General features: G+C 45.0%; 1 protein-coding gene across 1 annotated transcript in view; it reads left to right on the forward strand.

Moving 5' to 3' along the window:
- The window catches only part of LOC132126566 (contactin-associated protein-like 5), a 104853-nt gene that overhangs the window by 68028 nt on the left and 13861 nt on the right, over positions 1-22964 (forward strand). Inside the window, exons 8-19 of the mRNA XM_059537885.1 lie at positions 1881-2151; positions 2719-2868; positions 3501-3672; positions 4035-4141; positions 15117-15236; positions 17133-17333; positions 18216-18372; positions 19075-19202; positions 19364-19534; positions 19904-20122; positions 21557-21793; positions 22701-22934. Coding sequence (XP_059393868.1) covers positions 1881-2151; positions 2719-2868; positions 3501-3672; positions 4035-4141; positions 15117-15236; positions 17133-17333; positions 18216-18372; positions 19075-19202; positions 19364-19534; positions 19904-20122; positions 21557-21793; positions 22701-22934 — 2167 coding nt within the window. The remainder of the gene's footprint in view (positions 1-1880; positions 2152-2718; positions 2869-3500; positions 3673-4034; positions 4142-15116; positions 15237-17132; positions 17334-18215; positions 18373-19074; positions 19203-19363; positions 19535-19903; positions 20123-21556; positions 21794-22700; positions 22935-22964) is intronic.

Here is a 22964-nt window from a genome sequence, read left to right on the forward strand (position 1 = left end):
ACAGGGATCAGCTCGCTGTCCGGTTTTGGCCACAATGGTTGGAATGAAGGGAGGGCTTCGGGCTCGTCACCGGAAAGGCACCATCCTTCAGTGTCTAATGCAGTCAAGGATATTGAGTAAGCCAAGCCACTCTCTGCAGAGGAGGGGTTTTGATCCTTTTAGAAAGCGGCAGATGGTTCTTCGACGGCATCAAGTGGGTTGAGCCTCTTTCCATCTTCTTTCTTTGGCTTCTTGCAGAGTCAGCAAAGAGATGATCCTCATCGCTGAAGGAGAAGATTCTGATGAAATGGTGCTGTGAGCTGACTTATATAGGCTCTGGCTTTTCTGGCTGGCTAAAGCGACATTGGTTTGTGCAGCTACACAAACATAAACAAATCAGGCTTCAGTAACAGAGTAAACAGGAATTTACCCCATATACAATGTAAAGTGAATTTTTGAAAAGGAACTCCATTTTCACGTTCAGTATATATATTAATATATTAATATTGGCACAGTAACATTTATTGCCTTTCTTTAAAAACATTTATGTTATATTAACAAAATACAATATTGATTGACCCCTAAGTTGCATGTTCATATCATAAAAACTACATAAACCAACTTCAATACATATGTATATATTGAATAAAACGTGTCTTGAGTATTTTAAACTTGCAGTTACCCTGTTTTGCAGTTAATTGTGTGCATGTTCTATTTATGAATCTAAGATTGAATCTGATTATTTATTCTCAGATTGTTTGGGTTTGTTCTGTATGGAAATACAGTATTAATGTTATTTGTGGAGGTCTTAAATTTGATTTGAAAAACCGATTTCTTTGGTCCAAGGCTTTAAACCCTTTACTGAAGAATTTTTGGCATGTCTATGACAAATATTCTTAGAGAGCCTCTGGTAGAATACTTACAATCCATCACATGTTTTTCCTTGGTTTTGCAATCAGATATTTGTTCACTAGTTTTTCCACAAAACCTCTAACTATTTTAGACAGTATAGTAATAGAAGTCTATGCGAAGTCCCCACAATTCACAGAAACAAAAGGGTTTGTGTATATGTGTACCCTTCTACCAGCACACATCTATTGCTTCAATAATTAAATTACTATGCACCATGTGCCCATGTGTATTAAGTAAGGAATAATTGATGATGGGCCGTTGAATAATTAGAAAATAATGTACGCCCAAAGTGGTGATGTGGCCATGATGCAAAGCAGATTTTTCTAATGATTAAATGGCCCAGAGTAAATTATTCCACTGATACCACTCAAGACATCAATCAGCTGATATATTTCAAGGCATTTGTCTGGTTTTTGTATTAAGAATTCATTTCTTCTCCATCTCATCCAATGCCTCCATTGCTAATTCCAAAACGTCATTTTCTCTGTCATCCAAATAACAGAGACTTGAGCCATTGAAAGCAGACTAATGCAGTTAATATCTAAGTTATATATGAGTGAGAGAGAGTGACAGAGAGAGAGAGAGAGAGAGAGAGAGAGAGAGAGAGAGAGAGATTAAGCATGTTAGCTTTCTGAGCCTGTGCATCTATCTCTCAACAGTGTTTGGCAGCAGCATCTCTACAAACTTCAAGTAAATTTTCTTAACAAACAGTGCCATTGCTACCTCAATTGTGAGAAATATCATGTTGCTAAACTATTTTACTGATAAAATTTCCAGAGTAGTGCTAACAACATTAACGTGTTTCTGTACTGTAAGTTATTTATGTGAGGGAGAGAGGGCGGGAGAGATAGAGTATGTGCTTAACCCACATAATAAAACATAATTATTTAGGAAAACTTTTATTTTGTTTTCCTGTCTTTTTTATAATATTGCATACTATATTCATTTGTCCGACTAGTGTTATCTTCTTCCCTCTCTTCCTTACTAAGGGTAATGTGACGTTCTCGTGCACTGAGTCTTCCTCAGTTGCTGTGACATTCCTCAGTTCCAAGGCCAGCTTTCTGATGCTCCCTGCAGATTACAGTATGGAGAGTCTCTCTGTACGACTGCAGTTCCGTACATGGAATCAGGAAGGGCTGCTGTTCTCAATCCCACTCTCTCGTGATCTGGACACCATTAACCTGCTTCTGCAGCTCAGCCAGGCTAGGCTACTCCTCTTGCTCTCTGGAGGGCCACAAAACTCTGCTCAGGTTTTTAGCGGTAAGATGTTTATTTATGATTTCCATGCTGTGAAAAACATAGATAGAATTGTTGAATCCAGTCATATAACAGGAATTTACTGCATAATGCTGAATGTCATGGAATTTGACTAAATTTCAATTAAAAAAATCAAAAGCAGGGCTGTATACTGCAGTAAATCAAAACACAGTGTGTCTGTAAATATTTAAGTGCAAAATGACTATTGAAATATGAATTCAGTGTGTCTCTGTTTGGCCTACAGCACAAACTCAAACACACATGATGCTCAAGATGATTTGCCTGAAGAAATTGTAAAAATATATTACTATTGTACAGAATGTAGTACTTAAAATACTAGCAATAATAATAATAATTGATTATTATTATTAATAAAACTGTATTTTAAAGATTTTAAATAACTTTTTTTGGGGGGGAACACAGATTCCATTTGGGAATTTGTAGAGTAACAATAGTTTATTTATGAATATATTTTTGAGATTGTATACTGAATATTTGTTGATGGACATGATTAAGTGATTCATCTTTCTTTCATTCTGAGGACTGCCTCATTATTACTGTTTGTTTCAGGTCAGAATTTGAGTGATGGACAGTGGCATTCCATAGCTGTTGAGGTCAAGGGACAGAAGGTGTCTTTAACAGTCAACAACCAGAAGCCTGTCACTATGGAATTCAGTGGGCTAATTCAGAACATTCAAAGGACAGCCATCTTCATTGGAGGTATAGCATCAGAAATTGAAAAAGCTAGTTTATCCTGATTCTTAGAAAGAATTGTTGGTTATATTCAAATGCATAGATCATAACTTTTTTTTATCTGTTATCTACAAAGCTGAGTTCTGAACTAGCCTGATGGCTGTAGGCTAAAAGTGGCTATTACCCTAAACATTTTCTTGAATGCAAGGGACAATTTTCTTCTACCTTATTAACTATAACCTCCATCAACTGAATGTTCCTCATATTTCTGAATAAATTACGGGCTTGGCAAGCTGAGCATGTTCTTAGGATATTTCATTTCACATGCATAGCTGTTATTTCCAAATGTCCGTTTTTTTTTTTGTTTTGTTTTTTTTTTCATTCAGACAGCTCAAACCACATTCAATTACTGTAGAGGATAAATGCAGTTTCTTTAAAGCTGTTATTGGAATCTTTGATTCAAACTTCCAATGTCTTAACTAAAACCTCTAAATCTCTCATTTTGCTTACTTCAGGGACAATGAAGCCCTGCTGAGATTTTATAAGCTGCTTTGCCTGAATTTCTCAGAACAGAGGTTTTTCTTTGTGCAACTTGGTATTAGTTGTGGGTGTTGTTTTTGATTTAAAAGACAGTAAGTTGAGATATTTCATTATTTTAGGCTGCCCATTATTCCAGAGTGGTTTCAACTGTGAAAACCCCAACAAAGGATATCAGGGCTGCCTTCGTCTCCTTTTCATAAACAGCCATCCAGTCAACTTCCTTCAGATTCAAGAGGAAAGCCTAAGCAACTTTAGCCAGATTAGCTTTGATGTCTGCAACATACAAGACAGGTCAGTTTTCCCCATCGATTTTCTTGTGTTCACAAAGTTTTTTTTTTTTTTTTTTGTGATTCACTCTGTTTCTTGCAATAATGTATGTAGTGATCAAATATGTAATTTGGCTTATAACCAGGCCCAGATGGAATTTACATAATTTATTTTCCTTTTTTATACACATTTTGTTGGAAAATGTATTATCTTAAACCCCTTATACTCATTACAGAGTATACTTAATAAGCTGTCTGTTGCACAAATCTGCAGAATAAGTTACATATGATGATAAAATGCTGGGATGAGAATGAGCAATTCTATTGGTAATTAAGCTATTTAAAAACTGAAATGATCACTGCAGTTGAACATGTTTGTCCCAACAGGTGTTTGCCCAATCTGTGTGAACACGATGGTCAATGCTTCCAGTCATGGGACCAGTTTTACTGTGACTGTTCTGGAACAGGATACACAGGAGCCACCTGCCACAACTGTGAGATATGCAAAGCCTCAGAACAGTCTATGTCTGCATAATGACTCAGATATGAGCCTGTTCCTCTTCAGGAACTCGAGCTGCGTCGAAGCGCTTTGGGGAACGCGTTCAGCGTACGCGACTCTGAATATCGTGTGTAATCAGTCCAATGGAAGGGCGTGACGTCACCGACGTGGTGACGTAAGCGACCAGGAAGCTATAAAAGCACGTGCCACGCAGCTGGCGTCAGCTTCGCGTCTTTCAGCAAGTGCTCTGTGTGTGAATGTCATTTGTCCGTCTTGTGAGTCTTATTTACTGTTGTCTGTCCAGTTAAAAGAGCTCCTAGACATGCCAAAAAGCAAGGCGAAAGTTAAGCACTCAGATGGCGATTCCAAATCGCGTTATAGGCTGTGTGTTCCTCCCTGCCCGAGATATATAACGGGTGGGGATACACACAACCTGTGCGTGGTTTGCCTGGGTTCGAAGCACGCTGAGTCGGCTCTCGAGGGGGCCGACTGCCCGCACTGTGAGCGAATGTCGGTGCGGCTGCTTCGTTCCCGGAGGGCCCTCTTCGAGGAGGGTGCCTTCGCCAGCGTTCCCCGCGGTGCTGGTCCCGCTTCTGTCGAGGCAGAACGGCGGCTGCACTCGTGGGGTTCGCAAGTCGATCTGGTAGAGGGAATGGAGACGGGCCAGTCCCTATCTCCTTCCACTTCTGCCAGATCTGGCACCCAATCCCTAGAGTCGGAAGCACGCACAGCGGTTCCTTCCACTCAGGGTGAGGGATCGACGCTCCGCCTCTCTTCCTCCGAGGAGGTTGATGTGGAGTCGCTCGATAGGGATTCGCCACCCCACTCGCTACAGTATGAGGAGCTCTTAGAGGTGGTTACTCGCGCGGTGGCCAAATTAAGTATCGATTGGCCCGCCGAAAAGTCTACCGAACCGCAGAGAAGCAAGCTGGATGAACGCTTCCTGCGCGCGAGTCAGCCACCTCCCAGCCGGGGCCTTCCATTTTTTCCCGACCTGCATGATGAGATCGCCAGGTCGTGGAAACGTCCATTCTCGGCCCGCCTCTACATCCCCTCGTCTGATTACTACGGAAATGTAGTGGGGATGGGAGAGCACGGTTATAGAGCGATGCCCCGGGTGGAACAGACGCTTGCGAGCTATCTGTCCCCTGGCGCGGCATCGTCTCTGAAGGCCCCGGCATTGCCCTCAAAGCCACTAAGAACAACTTCGGCTTTGGTGGGCAAAGGGTATGCGGCTGCAGGTCAGGCTGGTGCGTGTCTGCACACCATGGCGGTGTTACAGGCGTACCAGGCCGACCTGCTCAAGGAGCTAGATGAGGGAGAGGAGATCAAGTCCCATGATATTTCTGAATTAAGAAGGACCGCTGATCTCTCCCTCCGCGCCACCAAGGAGACCGCCCGAGCGATTGGGCGGTCCATGGCAGCTATGGTGGCCGCGGAGAGGCACTTATGGTTGACCCTGTCCGATATGAAAGAACGGGACAGGGTCTGCCTCATGGACGCCCCGATCCAGCCGACTGGCCTGTTCGGCGACGCAGTTAATTCTGTCGTCGACAGGTTCCAGGAGGCCCGCAAACAGGCGGCGGCGTTCCATAAGTTCCTCCCTCGGGGCATCTGGGAAGGAGATGCCCCAGCCGCACCCTAGCTCCTCACACCGCGAGGCCCAGAACCAGAGCGTCGCCTCTCGTGCTCCTCCGCGTCGGGAACGAGAGTCTCAGCGACGCTCTAGGCCGAGGTCTTCTAAGCCCAAGTTAGATTTAAGGGCGGTTATCGAAGCTAAGAAGTCCTCGGCCAAGAAACCCTGACGCCAACGGCCCGGGGTTTCAGAGGGCAGCCTCCGCTGGGGTAGAACGGTACACACCGCAGTCCACGGTGCCCGTCCCACCTCAGTGCCGTACTTTCTCCGGCTCAGAGAACCACCTATCTAGGCGTAGTATGGGATTCGACCGCGATGCAGGCACGATTGTCCCCTGCTCGTATCGAATCGATCCTCATCTCAGTCAAGAGAGTCAGAGAAGGCCAGTCACTCACTGTCAAACAATTTCAGAGATTGTTGGGTCTGATGGCAGCTGCGTCCAACGTGATACCTCTTGGCCTGCTGTACATGAGACCCCTACAGTGGTGGCTCAAGACCAAGGGATTTTCCCCGAGGGGCAATCCGCTTCGCACTATCAAGGTCACGCGGCGCTGCCTCCGTGCCTTAGACATGTGGAAGAAACATTGGTTCTTGAATCAGGGCCCGGTGCTGGGAGCTCCTTGTCGCCGTGTGACACTAGCGACGGACGCGTCCCTCACCGGCTGGGGTGCGGTCATGAGTGGCCACCCTGCCCGTGGTCTGTGGAGCGATCGCCATCTAACGTGGCATATCAATTGTCTAGAAATGCTAGCAGTTTATCGTGCACTGAAGCACTTTCTCCCAGACCTGAGAGGTCACCATGTGTTGGTGCGCACCGACAACACATCAGTGGTCTCTTACATCAACCACCAGGGCGGTCTGCGTTCGCGCCCTTTGTACAAGCTGGCGCACCAGATCCTGGTGTGGTCCCAGAACAAACTCCTTTCATTAAGAGCAGTATATATTCCTGGGAAGTTAAATAGGGGAGCAGACATACTGTCGAGGCAGGGGCCGAGGCCCGGGGAATGGAGACTTCACCCACGGGTGGTAGATCAGATATGGAGAGTGTTTAACAGGGCTCAAGTAGACCTTTTTGCGACTCAGGAGACGTCACAATGTCCCCTCTGGTTCTCTCTAGTTCATCCAGCTCCTCTGGGACTGGACGCTATGGTACAGACCTGGCCGAGGCTTCGTCTGTACGCCTTTCCCCCTATCGCTCTTCCGGGAGTTCTGGCGAGAGTACGCCGGGACGGGGTCCGTCTGTTATTAGTAGCCCCGTTCTGGCCGGGCCGAGTATGGTTCTCAGATCTAGTCTCGCTCCTCGACGGCTCTCCGTGGGAGATACCGATCAGGACAGACCTACTCTCACAGGCGCAGGGCACGATAATTCACCCTCGCCCGGAGTTGTGGAAGCTGTGGGTGTGGCCCCTGGGGGGGCACAACTGGTAGCAGCTGGTCTCTCAACTGAGGTTGTGGAGACCCTACTCCAATCCAGAGCTCCCTCTACGAGGAAACTGTACGCCCTGAAGTGGAAGCTTTTCACTTCATGGTGCAGAGACCGCCAGCTAGACCCAGCAAACTGCCCAGTTGGTACAGTTCTGGAGTTTCTACAGGCTAGGCTCTCTGCAGGGTTGACCCACTTTACTCTGAAGGTCTACGTGGCGGCCATTGCGGCCTACCACACCCTTCTCGACGGTCAGTCTTTGGGAAGACACCCCCTAGTTACATGTTTCCTCCGCGGTGCACTGAGGCTGAGACCTCCAGTACGGTCCCGTATTCCCCCGTGGGACTTGGTTGTGGTGTTAGAGGCTATGTGCAAACCCCCGTTTGAACCTATTCAAGATATCTCAGACAGACATCTCACACTTAAAACCTCTTTTCTGTTGGCTATTACCTCTCTGCGGAGAGTAGGAGATCTTCAGGCCCTCTCGATGGCCCCTTCTTATCTTGAGTTTGCACCAGGCATGACTAAAGCGTTCATATACCCTCGAGCGGGATATGTTCCCAAGGTTCCCTCTGTTACACCACGACCTGTAGTGCTGCAGGCCTTCTGTCCTCCTCCCTTTCGGGAGCCCGACCAGGCGAAGCTAGACTTTATGTGTCCGGTTCGAGCACTGGACGCATACGTCCACAGAGCTGCCCTGTGGAGAAAAACTGACCAATTGCTTGTGTGCTACGGTCCCCCCAAGAGGGGTTCTCCTGCTTCTAAGCAGACTATTAGTCGTTGGATAGTCGAGGCTATCAACGTCACCTATGAGTCCTCTGGTCGTCCCCCGCTGTCGGGAGCCAAGGCTCACTCTACTCGGGGTATGGCGGCCTCTAAGGCCTTCTTAGCAGGTGTATCCATGCTGGACATCTGCAACGCTGCGGGGTGGTCCACGCCCTCTACATTTGTTAGGTTCTATGGCCTAGATATGCCAGTCACTCCAGGCGCTTCTGTCCTCCTGTCCTGAGCTGTGCTCTTCGGATACACACCAGGCAGGGGTTTGGTAGTCTGGCGGCGTTAGGACTCGTTCCCCAAAGCGCTTCGACGCAGCTCGAGTTCCTGAAGAGGAACGTCTCTAGGTTACGTATGTAACCCTAGTTCCTCGAGGGAACGAGACGCTGCGTCTCGGAGCCATACCCCCGGCACCCCTGCCGGCGCTTGCTGGTACTCGAAGCTGACGCCAGCTGCGTGGCACGTGCTTTTATAGCTTCCTGGTCGCTTACGTCACCACGTCGGTGACGTCACGCCCTTCCATTGGACTGATTACACACGATATTCAGAGTCGCGTACGCTGAACGCGTTCCCCAAAGCGCTTCGACGCAGCGTCTCGTTCCCTCGAGGAACTAGGGTTACATACGTAACCTAGAGACGTTTTCATTTGTTTACATTTTGTTTTTTTTTTAAATATAAACAAATAATAATACAAATTGATAATGATACAAATTGATAATAATACATTGTCAAAGTTATTATTTTGTATGGGCTAAAATAAATTATTTAAAATATAGTTTAAAAAAATTAAATAGTACCTAGTAATTGTAATCTACAGGTTTCTACATAGTGTGGGATAAAGTACCCTACTAAATGTTTTATTCAATTACTCAACTTTGTTGTTATGTTTCACTAAAGTTGACAAGGTCCATCTTTCCCCATATTATTGTTTTTATCATTCATATAAACTGTATTATTTAAAACGTCTCAAGGTTACGTATGTAACCCTAGTTCCTTGAAGGAACGAGACGCTGCGTCGAAACGCTTTTGGGGAACGTCCCTGACGAGACCGACTCTGAATATCGTGTGCAATCAGTCCATCGGAAAGGCGTGACGTCACGGGCGGGGTGACGTAGCGACCAGGAAGCTATAAAAGCATGTGCCGTGCAGCTGGCTTCAGCTTCGAGTAGGGAAGCAAGCGCCGGCAGGGGTGCCGGGAGTATGGCTCTGCGACGCAGCGTCTCGTTCCTTCAAGGAACTAGGGTTACATACGTAACCTTGAGACGTTCCTTTTCAGGAACTCGAGCTGCGTCGAAACGCTTTTGGGGAACGATGTGCCCACGCTGCCAGACTTCCAAATCCCTGCCTAGTGTGTAGTCAAAAGAGCACAGCTAAGACAAGAGAACAGAAGAGCCCGGCGTGGCTCGCATGTCAAGATCGTAAAATCGGACAAATGTGGAGGGCGTGGACCACCCCGCAGCGTTGCAGATGTCCAAGAGGGACACACCTGCTGAGAAGGCCTTGGAGGCCGCCATACCCCGAGTAGAGTGAGCCTTGGCCCCCAAAGGAGGGGGAAGACCAGAGGACTCATAGGAGACGTTGATAGCCTCGACTATCCAACGACTAAGGGTCTGCTTGGTGGCAGGAGAACCCTTGTTAGAAGGACCGTAGCAAACAAGCAATTGGTCTGATTTTCTCCACAGGGCAGCTCTGTGGACGTATGCGTCCAGTGCTCGCACTGGACACATACAGTTTAGCTTCTCTTGGTCTGGCTCCCGAAAGGGAGGAGGACAGAAGGCCTGCAGTACGATAGGTTGTGGTGTAACAGAGGGAACCTTCGGAACGTAACCCGCTCGAGGGTATAAGAATGCTTTGGCCATACCAGGGGCAAAGTCTAAGTAAGTAGGGGCCACCGAAAGGGCCTGAAGATCTCCAACTCTCTTTAGTGAGGTGATTGCCAGTAACAGGGCAGTTTTAAGTGTCAGATGTCTATCTGAGATATCTTGTATTGGCTCGAATGGAGCTTTACAAAGAGCCTCTAGAACCACAACCAAATCCCAGGGGGGAACACGGGATCGTACTGGAGGTCTCAGCCTCAGCGCACCGCGGAGGAAACGTGTAACTAGGGGGTGTCTACCCACTGACTGACCATTGAAAGGGACATGGAAAGCAGCTATGGCCGCCACGTAAACCTTTAAGGTGGAGTGGGATAACCCCGCAGAGAGCCTGGCTTGTAAAAACTCCAGAACTGTACCAACTGGGCAGTCTGCTGGGTCAAGCTGGCGGTCTCTGCACCATGAAGTGAAGAGCTTCCACTTCAGGGCGTACAGTTTCCTCGTAGAGGGAGCTCTGGATTGGAGTAGGGTCTCAACAACCTCGGTTGAGAGACCAGCTGCTAACAGCTGTGCCCCCTCAGGGGCCACACCCACAGCTTCCACAACTCCGGGCGAGGGTGAACTATCGTGCCCTGCGCCTGTGAGAGTAGGTCTGTCCTGATCGGTATCTCCCACGGAGAGCCGTAGAGGAGCGAGACTAGATCTGAGAACCATACTCGGCCCGGCCAGAACAGGGCTACTAGTAGTAGACGGGCCCCGTCCCGGCGTACTCTCGCCAGAACTCCCGGGAGCAGAGCGATAGGGGGAAAAGCGTACAGATGAAGCCTCGGCCAGGTCTGTACCATAGTGTCCAGTCCCAGAGGAGCTGGATGAACTAGAGAGAACCAGAGGGGACATTGAGATGTCTCCTGAGTCGCAAAGAGGTCCACCTGGGCTGTGCCAAATACTCATCCATTCCCCGGGCCTCGGCCCCTGTCTCGACAGTATGTCTGCTCCCACATTCAATCTCCCAGGAATATACACTGCTCTGATCGAGAGGAGTTTGCCCTGGGACCACAGAAGGATCTGGTGTGCCAGCTTGTACAAGGGGCGCGAACGCAGACCCCCCTGGTGATTGATATAAGAGACCACTGATGTGTTGTCGGTGCGCACCAACACATGGTGACCTCTCAGGTCTGGGAGGAAATATTTCAATGCTCGATAGACCGCTAGTATCTCTAGGCAATTGATGTGCCATGTTAGATGGCGACCACTCCACAGACCGTGGGCAGGGTGGCCGCTCATGACCGCACCCCAACCGGTGAGGGACGCATCTGTCGCTAGCGTTACACGGCGACAAGGAACTCCCAGCACCGGGCCCTGATTCAAGAACCAAGGTTTCCTCCACATGTCTAAGGCACGAAGGCACCGCCGCGTGACCTTGATAACTCGAAGTGGATTTCCCCTCGGGGAAAAGCCCTTGGACTTGAGCCACCACTGTAGGGGTCTCATGTACAGCAGGCCAAAAGGTATCACGTTGGACGCAGCTGCCATCAGCCCTAACAATCTCTGGAATTGTTTGATAGTGAGTGACTGGCCTTCTTTGACTCTCTCGACTGATGTGAGGATCGACTCGATCCGAGCAGGAGACAAGCGTGCCTGCATCGTGGTCGAATTCCACACTACGCCTAGATAGGTGGTTCTCTGAACTGGAGAAAGTACACCCTTCTTGGCGTTTAGTCTCAAACCCAGCTCCCCCATGTGTGCGAGAACGACATCTCGATGTCGAGCCGCCATCTGCTCTGATTGAGCTAGGATCAACCAATCGTCGATATAATTTAAAATGCGGATGCCCTGCATACGGAGGGATACCAGAGCCGCATCCATAAATTTCGTGAACGTGCGGGGTGAGAGTGCGAGGCCAAAGGGAAGTACTCGATATTGATAAGCTTTGCCCCCGAAAGCGAACCTCAGAAACTTCCTGTGTTGTGGAAGGATGGATATGTGGATGTATGCGTCTTTGAGATCTATTGTGACAAACCAGTCCTCGGATCTGATTTGAGCTACAACCTGGTTGACAGTGAGCATCTTGAACTTCAGTGACATAATTGAGCGGTTCAGGAGACGTAAGTCTAAGATCGGATGCAACCCCCCATCCTTCTTTGGAACTATGAAATACCGGCTGTAAAATCCGGATTCCCTGTCTAGAGGAGGGACCACCTCGATGGCCTCCTTCCTTAATAGGGTATTCACTTCTTGTTCCATAACCAGAGCCTGCTGGGGGCCGACCACAGTCGGTGTAACCCTTTTGAACTTCGGTGGTGGATGACCGAACTGAATGCAATAGCCTCTTTCTATTGTACGCAGGACCCATTGAGATACATTTGGCAGTAGTTTCCACGCTGCTAAATAATCTACTAAGGGAATCAGTCTCTCGAGACTGACCTCTGGTGTAAGAGGCCCCCGAAGGGGCGGCGAGCATCCCAGCTCCGCTACGCTCACGGACGGAAGTAACTGGGGGTGGCGCTCGCTGGAGGCCGCTGCACCCTGAAGCTCTGGCAGGGTTGGCAGACCGACCTCCTGAGGGTACTGAGGTGAGACGGGCACCGTATAATGAGGTGAACCGCGCTCTACCCCAGCAGGGGCTACCCTCTGGATCCTGGCGTCAGGATCTTTTCGTCGAGGACTTCCGGGCTTCGATGACAGATCTTAAATCGGTTTTTGCCCTAGAAGCCCCCGACTCAGAGCGTCGTTGCCCTCGGTCCCGACGTGGGGGAGCATGAGTGGCGACGCTCTGTTTTTGCGCTTCCCGGTGTGAGGAGCCGGTATGTGGCGTGGTCATCTCCCGCCCAGATGCACCACGAGAGCGACGAGGGAGGAAACTCTGGAACGCCGCCGCCTGCTTGTGTGCCTCCTGGAACCTGTCGACGACAGTATTAACTGTGTCGCCGAACAGGCCCGAGGCTTGAAGCGGGGCGTCCAGGAGACAGACCCTGTCTCGTTCTTTAATTTCTGACAGGGTCAGCCACAAATGCCTCTCCGCGGCCACTAAGGCTGCCATAGACCGCCCAATTGCGCGAGCGGTCTCCTTAGTGGCGCGGAGGGAGAGATCAGCGGTCTTTCTGAGTTCTTCAATATCTTCAGACTTAATCCCCTCCCCCTCATCGACATCTCTCAGCAGGTCAGCCTGATAAGCTTGCAGGACTGCCATAGTATGAAGGCACGCCCCAGCCTGACCTGCTGCCACATAACCTTTGCCCACTAGCGATGATGAAACTCGAAGCGGCTTAGTGGGCAATGTCGGAGCCTTTAGAGACGAGGCCGAACCGGGTGACAGATAGCCCGCGAGCGTCTGTTCGACCCGTGGCATCGCTCTATAACCATGCTCTCCCAGCCCCATCACATTGCCATAATATAGTGAATCAGGGCCAAAGAGGCGGGTCGGATACGGGTGATTCCACGATCTCGATAACTCATCATGGAGATCGGGAAAATACGGAAAGCTCCGATGTGGAGGTGGTTGCTTCGGCCGCAGAAAGCGTTCGTCTAATTTGCTTCTCTGCGGCTCAGTCTGTTTCTCAGCAGGCCAGTCCATTTTTAATTTATCTACTGCACGCGTGACCACCTCCAAAAGCTCCTCATACTGGGGCGACAGGGGTGGCGAATCCCCAGCAACAGTCTCCACATCGACCTCCTCGGAGGACGAGAGGTGAAGAGCTGATCCCTCACCCTGGGGGGAAGAAACCGACGAGCGTGCTTCCGAACCCAGGGTTTGGGCGCCGGATCTGGCAGATGAGGAAGGAGATAAGGACTGGCCCGTCTCCATTCCTTCTGACAGATCCACCTGCGAACCCCACGAGTGCAGCAGCCGCTCTGCCTCGGCAGAAGCGGGGCCAGCACCGCGAGGAACGCTGGTGAAGGCTCCCTCCTCGAAGAGAGCCCTCCGGGATCGAAGCGTCCGCATTGGCAAACGTTCGCAATGCGGGCAGTCGGCCCCCTCGAGAGCCGACTCAGCGTGCTTCGATCCCAGGCAAGCCATGCACAGCCTGTGTGTATCCCCGCTCATAATGTAGCGAGGGCAGGGAGGAACACACAATCTGTAACGTGGCTTGGAATCGCCCTTCAAATGTTTGGTCTTTTGTTTTTGCTTAGGCAAATTGAGCTGTTTTAGCGATCTTTTTAAGCTAAGGGACAGACAACAATAAATAGGACCAACAGGACAGACTTTTGACATGCACACACAGAGCGCTTGCTGACAGATTCGAAGCTGAAGCCAGCTGCACGGCACGTGCTTTTATAGCTTCCTGGTCGCTACGTCACCCCGCCCGTGACGTCACGCCTTTCCGATGGACTGATTGCACACGATATTCAGAGTCGGTCTCGTCAGGGACGTTCCCCAAAAGCGTTTCGACGCAGCTCGAGTTCCTGAAAAGGAACTACACTTAGTGGATAAGTCCATTGCTGCTTACTTTTTATCTTTAAATCATTAAGATTAATTAGAGTATACATAATGCATTACAGCTTCAAGCCTAAGTGTCATGTAACAATGATTTGAAACTGCGCAGTCACCAATTTAGCCATTTAATTTTGGCATCTGTGTCTATGACAGTATTTCGAGTAAGCTGTAATTATTTTGGCAGATATGTTTTTATGGTTCCTTGCTGTAATCAAATTTGTCGGATCAATATGTTCTCATCTGCCACCACATGCACTGTTTTATCATACACTCATGACTGTTCATGTTCACTGGAGGAGAGAGAGGCATGACAATGCCATCTGTTAGACGTATTGCTTTAAAAGTGCGAGAAATGTTATATTTCCTTTTTACAAGTCTGTGCAATTCACTGCTGTGCAATTCACCATCAGCAAAACCAAACATGCAGCAAACTAGCTCACTCTACCGCACAGAGGACTTCTCTGTCATGACGATCGGTTCCCAAGTAAACAATAATTACCTCTGTTTGCTAATGAACTGTTTGAAATGGTTATGCCATTGTTAGGAATATTAATTCAATTTAAATGAAAGAAGACTCATTTGCATGTCAACACTTTTTATGTATGACTGAATTAACAGATATCTACTGTTTATGGGATTCAGTGCTCTGTCTGAAGTATACTGCTGAAGAGCAAACGTTGACATGTAATCTATCTTATATGATTACACTTTAAACGTCAAGGCAAAAAAACAATGTTCTTGATCTTACTTTTGTGTTTACTTCCTACAGGCTCAGTATCCCTGTGCCAAGCATGCAGATGTGCCAAAATGCAAGCATTCTGTATTTAAGCACAACATAAAAACAGCAGCAGATTTATTTCCATCATTTCTATGATTCATCATTTTCAGCAATATATGAGCGATCCTGCGAGGCCTTCAGGAAAACAGGAAGCCAGTCGAGTGTGTTTACAATCAACCTTGATGGGAGCGGACCTCTAGAGCACACTCAAGTCAACTGCACCGTGGCAGGTGACTTACCCAATTATGTATACACAGATTTGCACATTTCTAGACGTATTATACAGTGATGTTCATCATCTTTCACATTATTGAATGATGAAGCTCAAAGCTCAGCACTTTTCATTTACAAACCTGATTCAATGCATGGACAGGTGTGACCCCAGCATGTGTCGGGGACTGCCTGGAGAAATCACACATCTCATTAAGTGAGTTCAGCATCACATGCGGCTGTCTAGTTCAGCAGGTTGGATCAGTGTTGGCCAACCTTCCTTTAGGGAGACTCCGGTGAGGCAGATCTTTTGCTCAGGCACCACACAAACATCCCTTATTCAGCTAGACTGGATCCAATGATGTACATGATGAGTGTTACCAAGACATTTAGATATTTAGTTTCTTTACAGTATTAAAAATGTATATATTACATTTAAATATATTAAAGTTACATTTATAGTAAAAAAATAAATAAAAAAAAATGTGAAAAGTGAGATAATGTTAATATACCAAACTACATGAACCAAAATCTTTTTTACTTATATGAATGTGAATACCCTAATATAGATGCCTCATGATAAATCAGAGTAAATTATTATTTACCTGTCCATAAAAAAATGCAATAAACTTAAAAAAAAATATATATATATATCCTAACCTAAAAGACCCTAATGTACACTACTGATAACATAAATAGGACGAAAAAATTTAAATAAAATATAATCATATGTGATGTGTCACCCTATACTTTGAGTGTGAATTATATGGTAATTTGAAAAACAATACATCTGACAGTATTTTACAAAAAAAAAATTAAACCATTGTTGTATAATGTAAGGTAACTAACCGTTAAACAATTAACAGGTTTTTACTGTAGCATTTTTACAGTCTTTTTCTATATATACCATATACCATACTTTTTCTATGTATATTTTGGAACTTATATCTAGAAATGAGCTCTTTATAACCGGTTTTGATATATCAAGACATAGCTCCTACCAAGACATGTGGGGGCAAGCAGATGCATCCTCTATCGCTAGAAACAATGCGTTTTCTCACTTCTCCTGTCAGGTTTCATGACCAATTTCACCGACCTTGGTTTTTGGCCTCTGACATTCCCCATGCTATAGACTGATTTGTCTCTGTGATAAGACTGTAATACATTATATCATCATGCAGGGAAATTCAAGCCCCATTATGTCAGCAGCAGGGAGGAACGCAGGTGAAAGAAGAAAAAAGTCAAGGAGCATGTCTGCCTGCAGAGACTGGCAGCGCGTGCTAGCTGCGACTGATAGCTTCATTTTTCTTAGTTTCATAGGCAGCAGGCATTGGCTCTGCGGTTATTGGAGCTGCAAGCTGAGCGGAGAAAAGTAAGCACTGGGAAACTGTCATACACTGTGACCACCTGCTGCATGTTGGCGCAGCTAAGCTGGCTTTATTTTACAAAGTTAGCTTTCATTGAGCTTTAGCCAAATTGCAGAGTTAGCTTTTTCACAGTGAATGCATTAAAAGATCCAAAGTCCCAATACAAATAGACCTTTTCTCTCAGGCAACGCCAACAAGCACTGGCACGAAAATCGTTTGAAACTGACCTCAATTACAGGAGCTATTAGCCATGCTAATGCTGCAAGACACCTCAAACCAGCGCCTTTGGAAATCGCATGCAGCGATTTCAATTTGCATAAGGGAAGGTGCTAGCGTAGACTACCATACCCTCATCATTTCACACTCTCCTGAATGAGTGACCTTATGTTCTCTGCTTAATATTTGCATATGACTCCATCACTCTGTTAATCTTTCATTTTCATTCGTGAGCACATAGGGTCGATTGAGTGCAGACTTGAGAGGGTTGATTCACAATCCGAGTCAATGGGGATATCAGTCTTTGTGTATGTGTGTGTGTTTCTTGCACAGAAGATAAAGTTTGGACTATAGTGGGCCACGATCACATGGGGCCCATCGACATTCAAGGATCTACTCCACGCAGCCCTTTCGTTCTCATCTTCAACTACACCATCTCGCCATACCATCTCCGCTCGCTGGTGACCTCCTCGGAGCACTGCCAACAGGAAGTGAGATATCGTTGCAGGAAGTCTCGGCTTTTTGACACCTGGGGTTGGTCCAGCTTTATTCCTCTAGTCTATCTTTTTTTTTTTCATGTACTGTAGTGCTAAAATGTTGTTTTTCTTATGAAGTGTGTGATTTATGTTACCTCAGGAATTCTAATCCCCTAAATTCGGCTAATATGTTCCAAAGGAACAAAGAAGTACCTCACAGCTAAATGATTCACAACAGCAGGTTATTACCACAGATATTAAAGGGGCTCAAGTGACATGACGACAATGCATGGTGAATGATGATGTTCACTTAAAAAGCGGTTAGAATGTAATTCTTGTCATGCAGGGATGGTTATGGGATGTGATGAGAGCATTTGAATTGCAAAGGTATGCATAAAGCCTTAAAAAAAAATTATACACTGGTACGCTAAATTATTCCATGTTTTTTCTCACACTGCTTTAATACTTTTGACTTTGCATGATTGATATGCTTAGGCTTTTAACTGAGTTGGAGGTAACTTATCCTCAAACATCCGGCTCATACTTTAGGTTTTTGATTAAACGGAATGAGATCCAGTGAAGCCTTTGAGCAAAAGATCCACCTATAATCAAACATCGCTGAAATGGTGAACCTCCAGCACTTTAGACATCTTGCATATCTGATTGCCATTTGTTATTGGCTAAGCTCTTGGCCAGATCTCTGCACTGCTGTGATAGCAGATGTCTGGTCACGCACATTGTAGCAATATTATAATAGCTACTTGACTGACAGGAGTCTCAGAGCCCATTACTGACCAGCAGGGGCAGGAGACCAGATGTCATCATGCATGACTAAATTACTTTAGACTCCAAACAGTGTTGTCCTTATTTGCATAATTATTTACTGCCAGATAAGTCAAAAAAAATATTCTTATCCTCTGGGCATTTTGTCCATTTTCAGATGGAACTCCTCTGTCATGGTGGCTGGACAGAGACGGTGTGAAAAGAACATATTGGGGAGGATTTCTGCCTGGGGTCCAGCAGTGCTCTTGTAGTTTGGATGGCAACTGCAGGGACATGAATTATTTCTGCAACTGTGATGCAGACCAAGACACCTGGTAAATCTTAATTTAACAATGAAACACATTTGGCTTGTGAAATCCCAATGGCCAGTCAAAAACAGCCCAATGACCCTAGCCCAAAATTAAAAATACATATTTTCCATTCACTTTTATGTTTTATGCACTATGTAATAAGCATACTGTATTTGTTTTTTATAAAGGACCTCACAAAAGCTTCCTCTATAAGTATCTATCTTTCAGAAAACATAACATCTAGCACAGTTTTAAAATTGCTAAAATATATAACATTTTAATACAAGCATTTTAGTCACATAACTTTAATATGTCAAACAACCCATGGTGAAAATATCCTTTTAAAAGTAGCCCAATTTCCCACAAACATGGTACTGTATGAGCAATTTTCCCTACTTTGTAAGGTAACAGGATTGTTATCTTTCATCAGAAATGATATTTTTTGGCAGATTGCAGAGAATTAGTCGATTAAATTGCTGTATAGGAAGTGCACTTTAAAACCCTTCATTAGTTTTTCTGTTAAAGTGTCCGAGATGCTGCAGAAAAAGCTTAATACTCGCCATAGGGCAAGAATAATTTTTTTTAAGCAACAAGTGAGGCACACTCTCTCCTTTGAGGGCAATTTTCTACCTCAGAAAGCGATTAAAAATACCTTCTCCTAGCTTTTCGCTCATTACCTCATTTCTTGCATATTGTGATTCTCTCATTCTGTTTCTCCTCCTGCAGGGCAAATGATACTGGTGTGCTGTCTTACAAAGACCATTTACCCCTTAGTGAGATCGCCATTGGAGACACAAACCGGACAAACTCGCAGGCCGAGCTCCAAATTGGACCGCTGCGTTGCTATGGCGACCGTGGGTGTTTTGTTTACCAAATTTAAAAGGGGAATGGGGCTCTCCACAGAATACATTTTCATATTTCAAAATGTGGAAGAGATTGACCTTTTTTATCAAATTCAGTGCAAAATTTGTTTTTCTACACGCTATGTGCTTTCTTGCCTGTCCCTCTGCTGCAGGATTTTTCTGGAACTCTGCATCTTTTTACCAGGAGTCCTCCTATCTGCATTTCCCCACCCTCCAAGCTGAACTGAGTGTCGATATTTCACTCTTTTTCAAAACAAGTGCTCTCTCAGGAGTCTTCTTGGAGAATCTGGGCGTCAGAGACTTCATAAGGCTGGAACTGAGTTGTGAGTTCTTGTTTAAACATTACTCGCAAAATAAAACTAAAAAAAATGTCTGCTTTTTGTTTTCCGTTTTTTTTTTTTGAAATATCTAAATTGTAAGTATAATTGTAAAAAATTGCATAAGAAAAATAACAGTTTTATAAAGAAAATTTGTTATTTTAACTGTAAAGCAAGAGAGGAATAAATAACATAGTAGGGTGATATATTGGGTTTGTCTGTCCTGAAAATAAGGGTTTCAGCATGTTTGTTGTGAAGAAGTGCTCAGAGGCCCTTTCTGGAAGTACATTCAGTGAACTTTCAATGAACTGTAATACTTTTGTTTAAACCACACAGTGTGATTTATTTTATTTATTTTTTTCCTTTCTTTCTCAGCTCCATATACAGTGAACTTCACTTTCGACCTAGGGAACGGACCAGTAACCCTTAACGTTCATTCACCTGTATCTTTGAATGATCGTCAGTGGCATTATATTCGTGCTGAACGAAATGTGAAAGAAGCTTCTCTACAGGTTGACTCCCTGCCGCCGAAGCTAAATGAAGCACCACCTGAGAGACCCTACCGTCTTCAGCTCAGCAGTCAACTCTTTGTGGGTGCGCAGACATGTAATCGAGCAAATGTCACTAATAATGAAAAAATAACACTGCAGGAATTACACTTTAGCTTGAGCTATAATACCTCTGGGAACAGAGAACATTTAGATAATTTAAATAGAAGGAATCTGTGATCACATTCATAAGTCAGAAACCATGGTGTTGATAAATGTTACAGGGTTGAAGATCAGTGCAAAAACGTTGTTATAGTCCAAGCATTTCACGCTCAATTTTGCAACTACAAATAGATTTGTGCATAGACTTTGGATAGTCCTTGCAGGTTCTTAAAAGTATTAAATTAATTTTTCTCAAATTTAAGTAAAATCATACATTTCTTAAATGGTGTAAAAATTAATTATTATAGAGATCTTAAATTTGGGGATGGAAAAACAGGAATCACATTAGTGCCTAAAGTGATTATTTAACTTCATTCATTTCTGAATGAATTGAATGATTGCAAGCACTGCACGATTCAAAGTAAAAATGTTACATGTTCTTGTGGCTGTTCTGTGGGCTTGCAGTTTCAAAGCACTTGCAGTATGTGAATTCCGCACATTTATATCCAGCTATTGCATGGATGTGGTATGACAAAGTTTTAACTTTGGTTTTCTACATGGAATATGTTCTAGATGCTTTTAAGATGCATATTTGATGTCCCTCATTTATTTGAGTGAGCAGCTGGAAGTAGTAAAGACCTAAAATAAGTCTTGATGTATTTTGGGCCCGTGCATAATCAAAAGTCCTGTATTGCACAATAAACAGCATCTGACATTTAGTTCAACATTTAAAATAAATAAATAAATACATAATTATTAAATAAATACAATTTGAAGGCAACATATTTAAAAACCTATAGTATATTTTGTATTCAAATAATTAATTTAGCTTGTAAATGTCTCCTTGTATCCCTTAAGGAAAAACTTCAGTATTTTTTTATAACAAGAACAATGCTTTTCAGTAAACTTATCTCTGTTAACAAACATGATCAGAAAAAATGTTATGCTGTCACTCCCTTAAATACAGTGTCATAAAACAGAGATCATTATTTTGAGAGTTCAACAGAGCATGTAGAGAAAAAGACAATTAGCGCATTTACATAAACTTTATAGAATATAACGATAATGTAATGCCATAAAAGCAGGTAAAATTGTAACCTATAAAACCTTTTAATGTATAGCGGTGATGAATTGTAACATGTAAATTGATGTTAAGGTATATATATATATATTAATCAAATATAAAAAAATTTGTTTACACACTAAACAGAGTAAAACTATCAAATAATAATATTCAATTCGGGTATTAAGTCAGTAGCTCGGACACATATGCCACATTAATGGAACAGTTTTTCTGAGAATGACACTATTATGGACTTCAAAAGCCTTGGCTTTCTAATTTACCTATGACAATTAATCATTGTACTCTCCCCATTAGGAGGAACAGCTTCTAGGCAGAGGGGATTTCTGGGCTGCTTACGTTCCCTCACCATTAATGGGGTTACCCTTGACCTGTATGAACGTGCAAAGACCACCCCGGGGGTGAATTCTGGTTGCCCGGGTCACTGCACCAGCGACAGCGTCTGCCATAATGGAGGGAGATGTGTGGAAGAGAGGAGCAGTTACACCTGCGACTGCACGCAGACAGCCTTTGACGGGCCACACTGCAGAACAGGTGAGGTTACGATGGCCTCCGGGCGAGCACGCTTTCATTGGTCTTGTTGCATTAATCAAAAAGAGCTAAATGAAACAGGCACTCTGGATTTAAGCACGCCTCAGATGCATGTAGCTCTCAAACGCCATAGTGTTGGCATTCTGGAAAGGTGGAAGAGTTTTTATTGGATTTACACTTTAAAATCACACAATTAGATCAAAGCTTACAGAGAGAAATTAAATCAAGACTTTATAGGAGTTGATTTAATATTGGTTTAATCCAAGGCTTGCCATGGGCTGTTGGATGTGGCATAAGTCTCACAATAGGAGACGTTTGTACCAAAAGTGTGTATAAAATGAAAGTCAACCCACTATATACTCTATAATATACTCTATAGAAATTTTTTAGACAACTTTTCATTTTCTATTTAATCAGGAGGTTCGGCCGCCGGTGGATGACAACATGCCCTTGATGGCATATTCACCTTGAATTCCTTGAGGCTGGGCTGACAGGCCTTGGCAGAAAAGCTTTAACTGACAAATGGAATTTAATTACAGCGGTCATTCATCTGCCTCATACCCATGCAGCACCCTGTCAGTCAGATTAGTGATGTAATAGCTTTGTTTCTTTACAATGTGATGTCTCGACAGGTCCGCTCAAGCCACGGCTGTTTACTGCTAGCTAGAATAGATGACCTGAAAATGAGAAGAGACAGACAGAATCAGTAGGACACGTCTTCGCCACGGTCTCAGCTGTGGTTGGGGAGGAAACAATGCTAATGTTGTGGTTGTTTATCACTCAAGTAATGACAGATGAGACACAGAGTTTGCACGCAATCTGAATTTGCATAGAGATGATGATGAGGATGATGATGATATTATAAGTAAAGTTCACCAGGAACTGCTTTCTCTCTTTGTGTCCATCACAGCTCTTGCAGCTTCCTTCGAAAGTGGATCTTCAGTCCTGTACACTCTCCAGGAGCCATTTTCTGGAATAATGAATGAGGAAGCCAGAAAATCACCAGCCAGTTTTCATGATGTTGAAGTAACCACATCTCAAGAGAAAGTGTCGTTTGGGTTCTTGACACTTCATGTCCCAGCCTTGATCCTGACAGCACACACTGTGGACCAGGACTATATGGCTGTTATGCTAACAACAAACGGTACCAAGTCATATTCTAAACCTTCAAAAA

This window comes from Carassius carassius, chromosome 44 (genome assembly GCF_963082965.1).
Source record: "Carassius carassius chromosome 44, fCarCar2.1, whole genome shotgun sequence".
Classification (NCBI taxonomy): domain Eukaryota; kingdom Metazoa; phylum Chordata; class Actinopteri; order Cypriniformes; family Cyprinidae; genus Carassius; species Carassius carassius.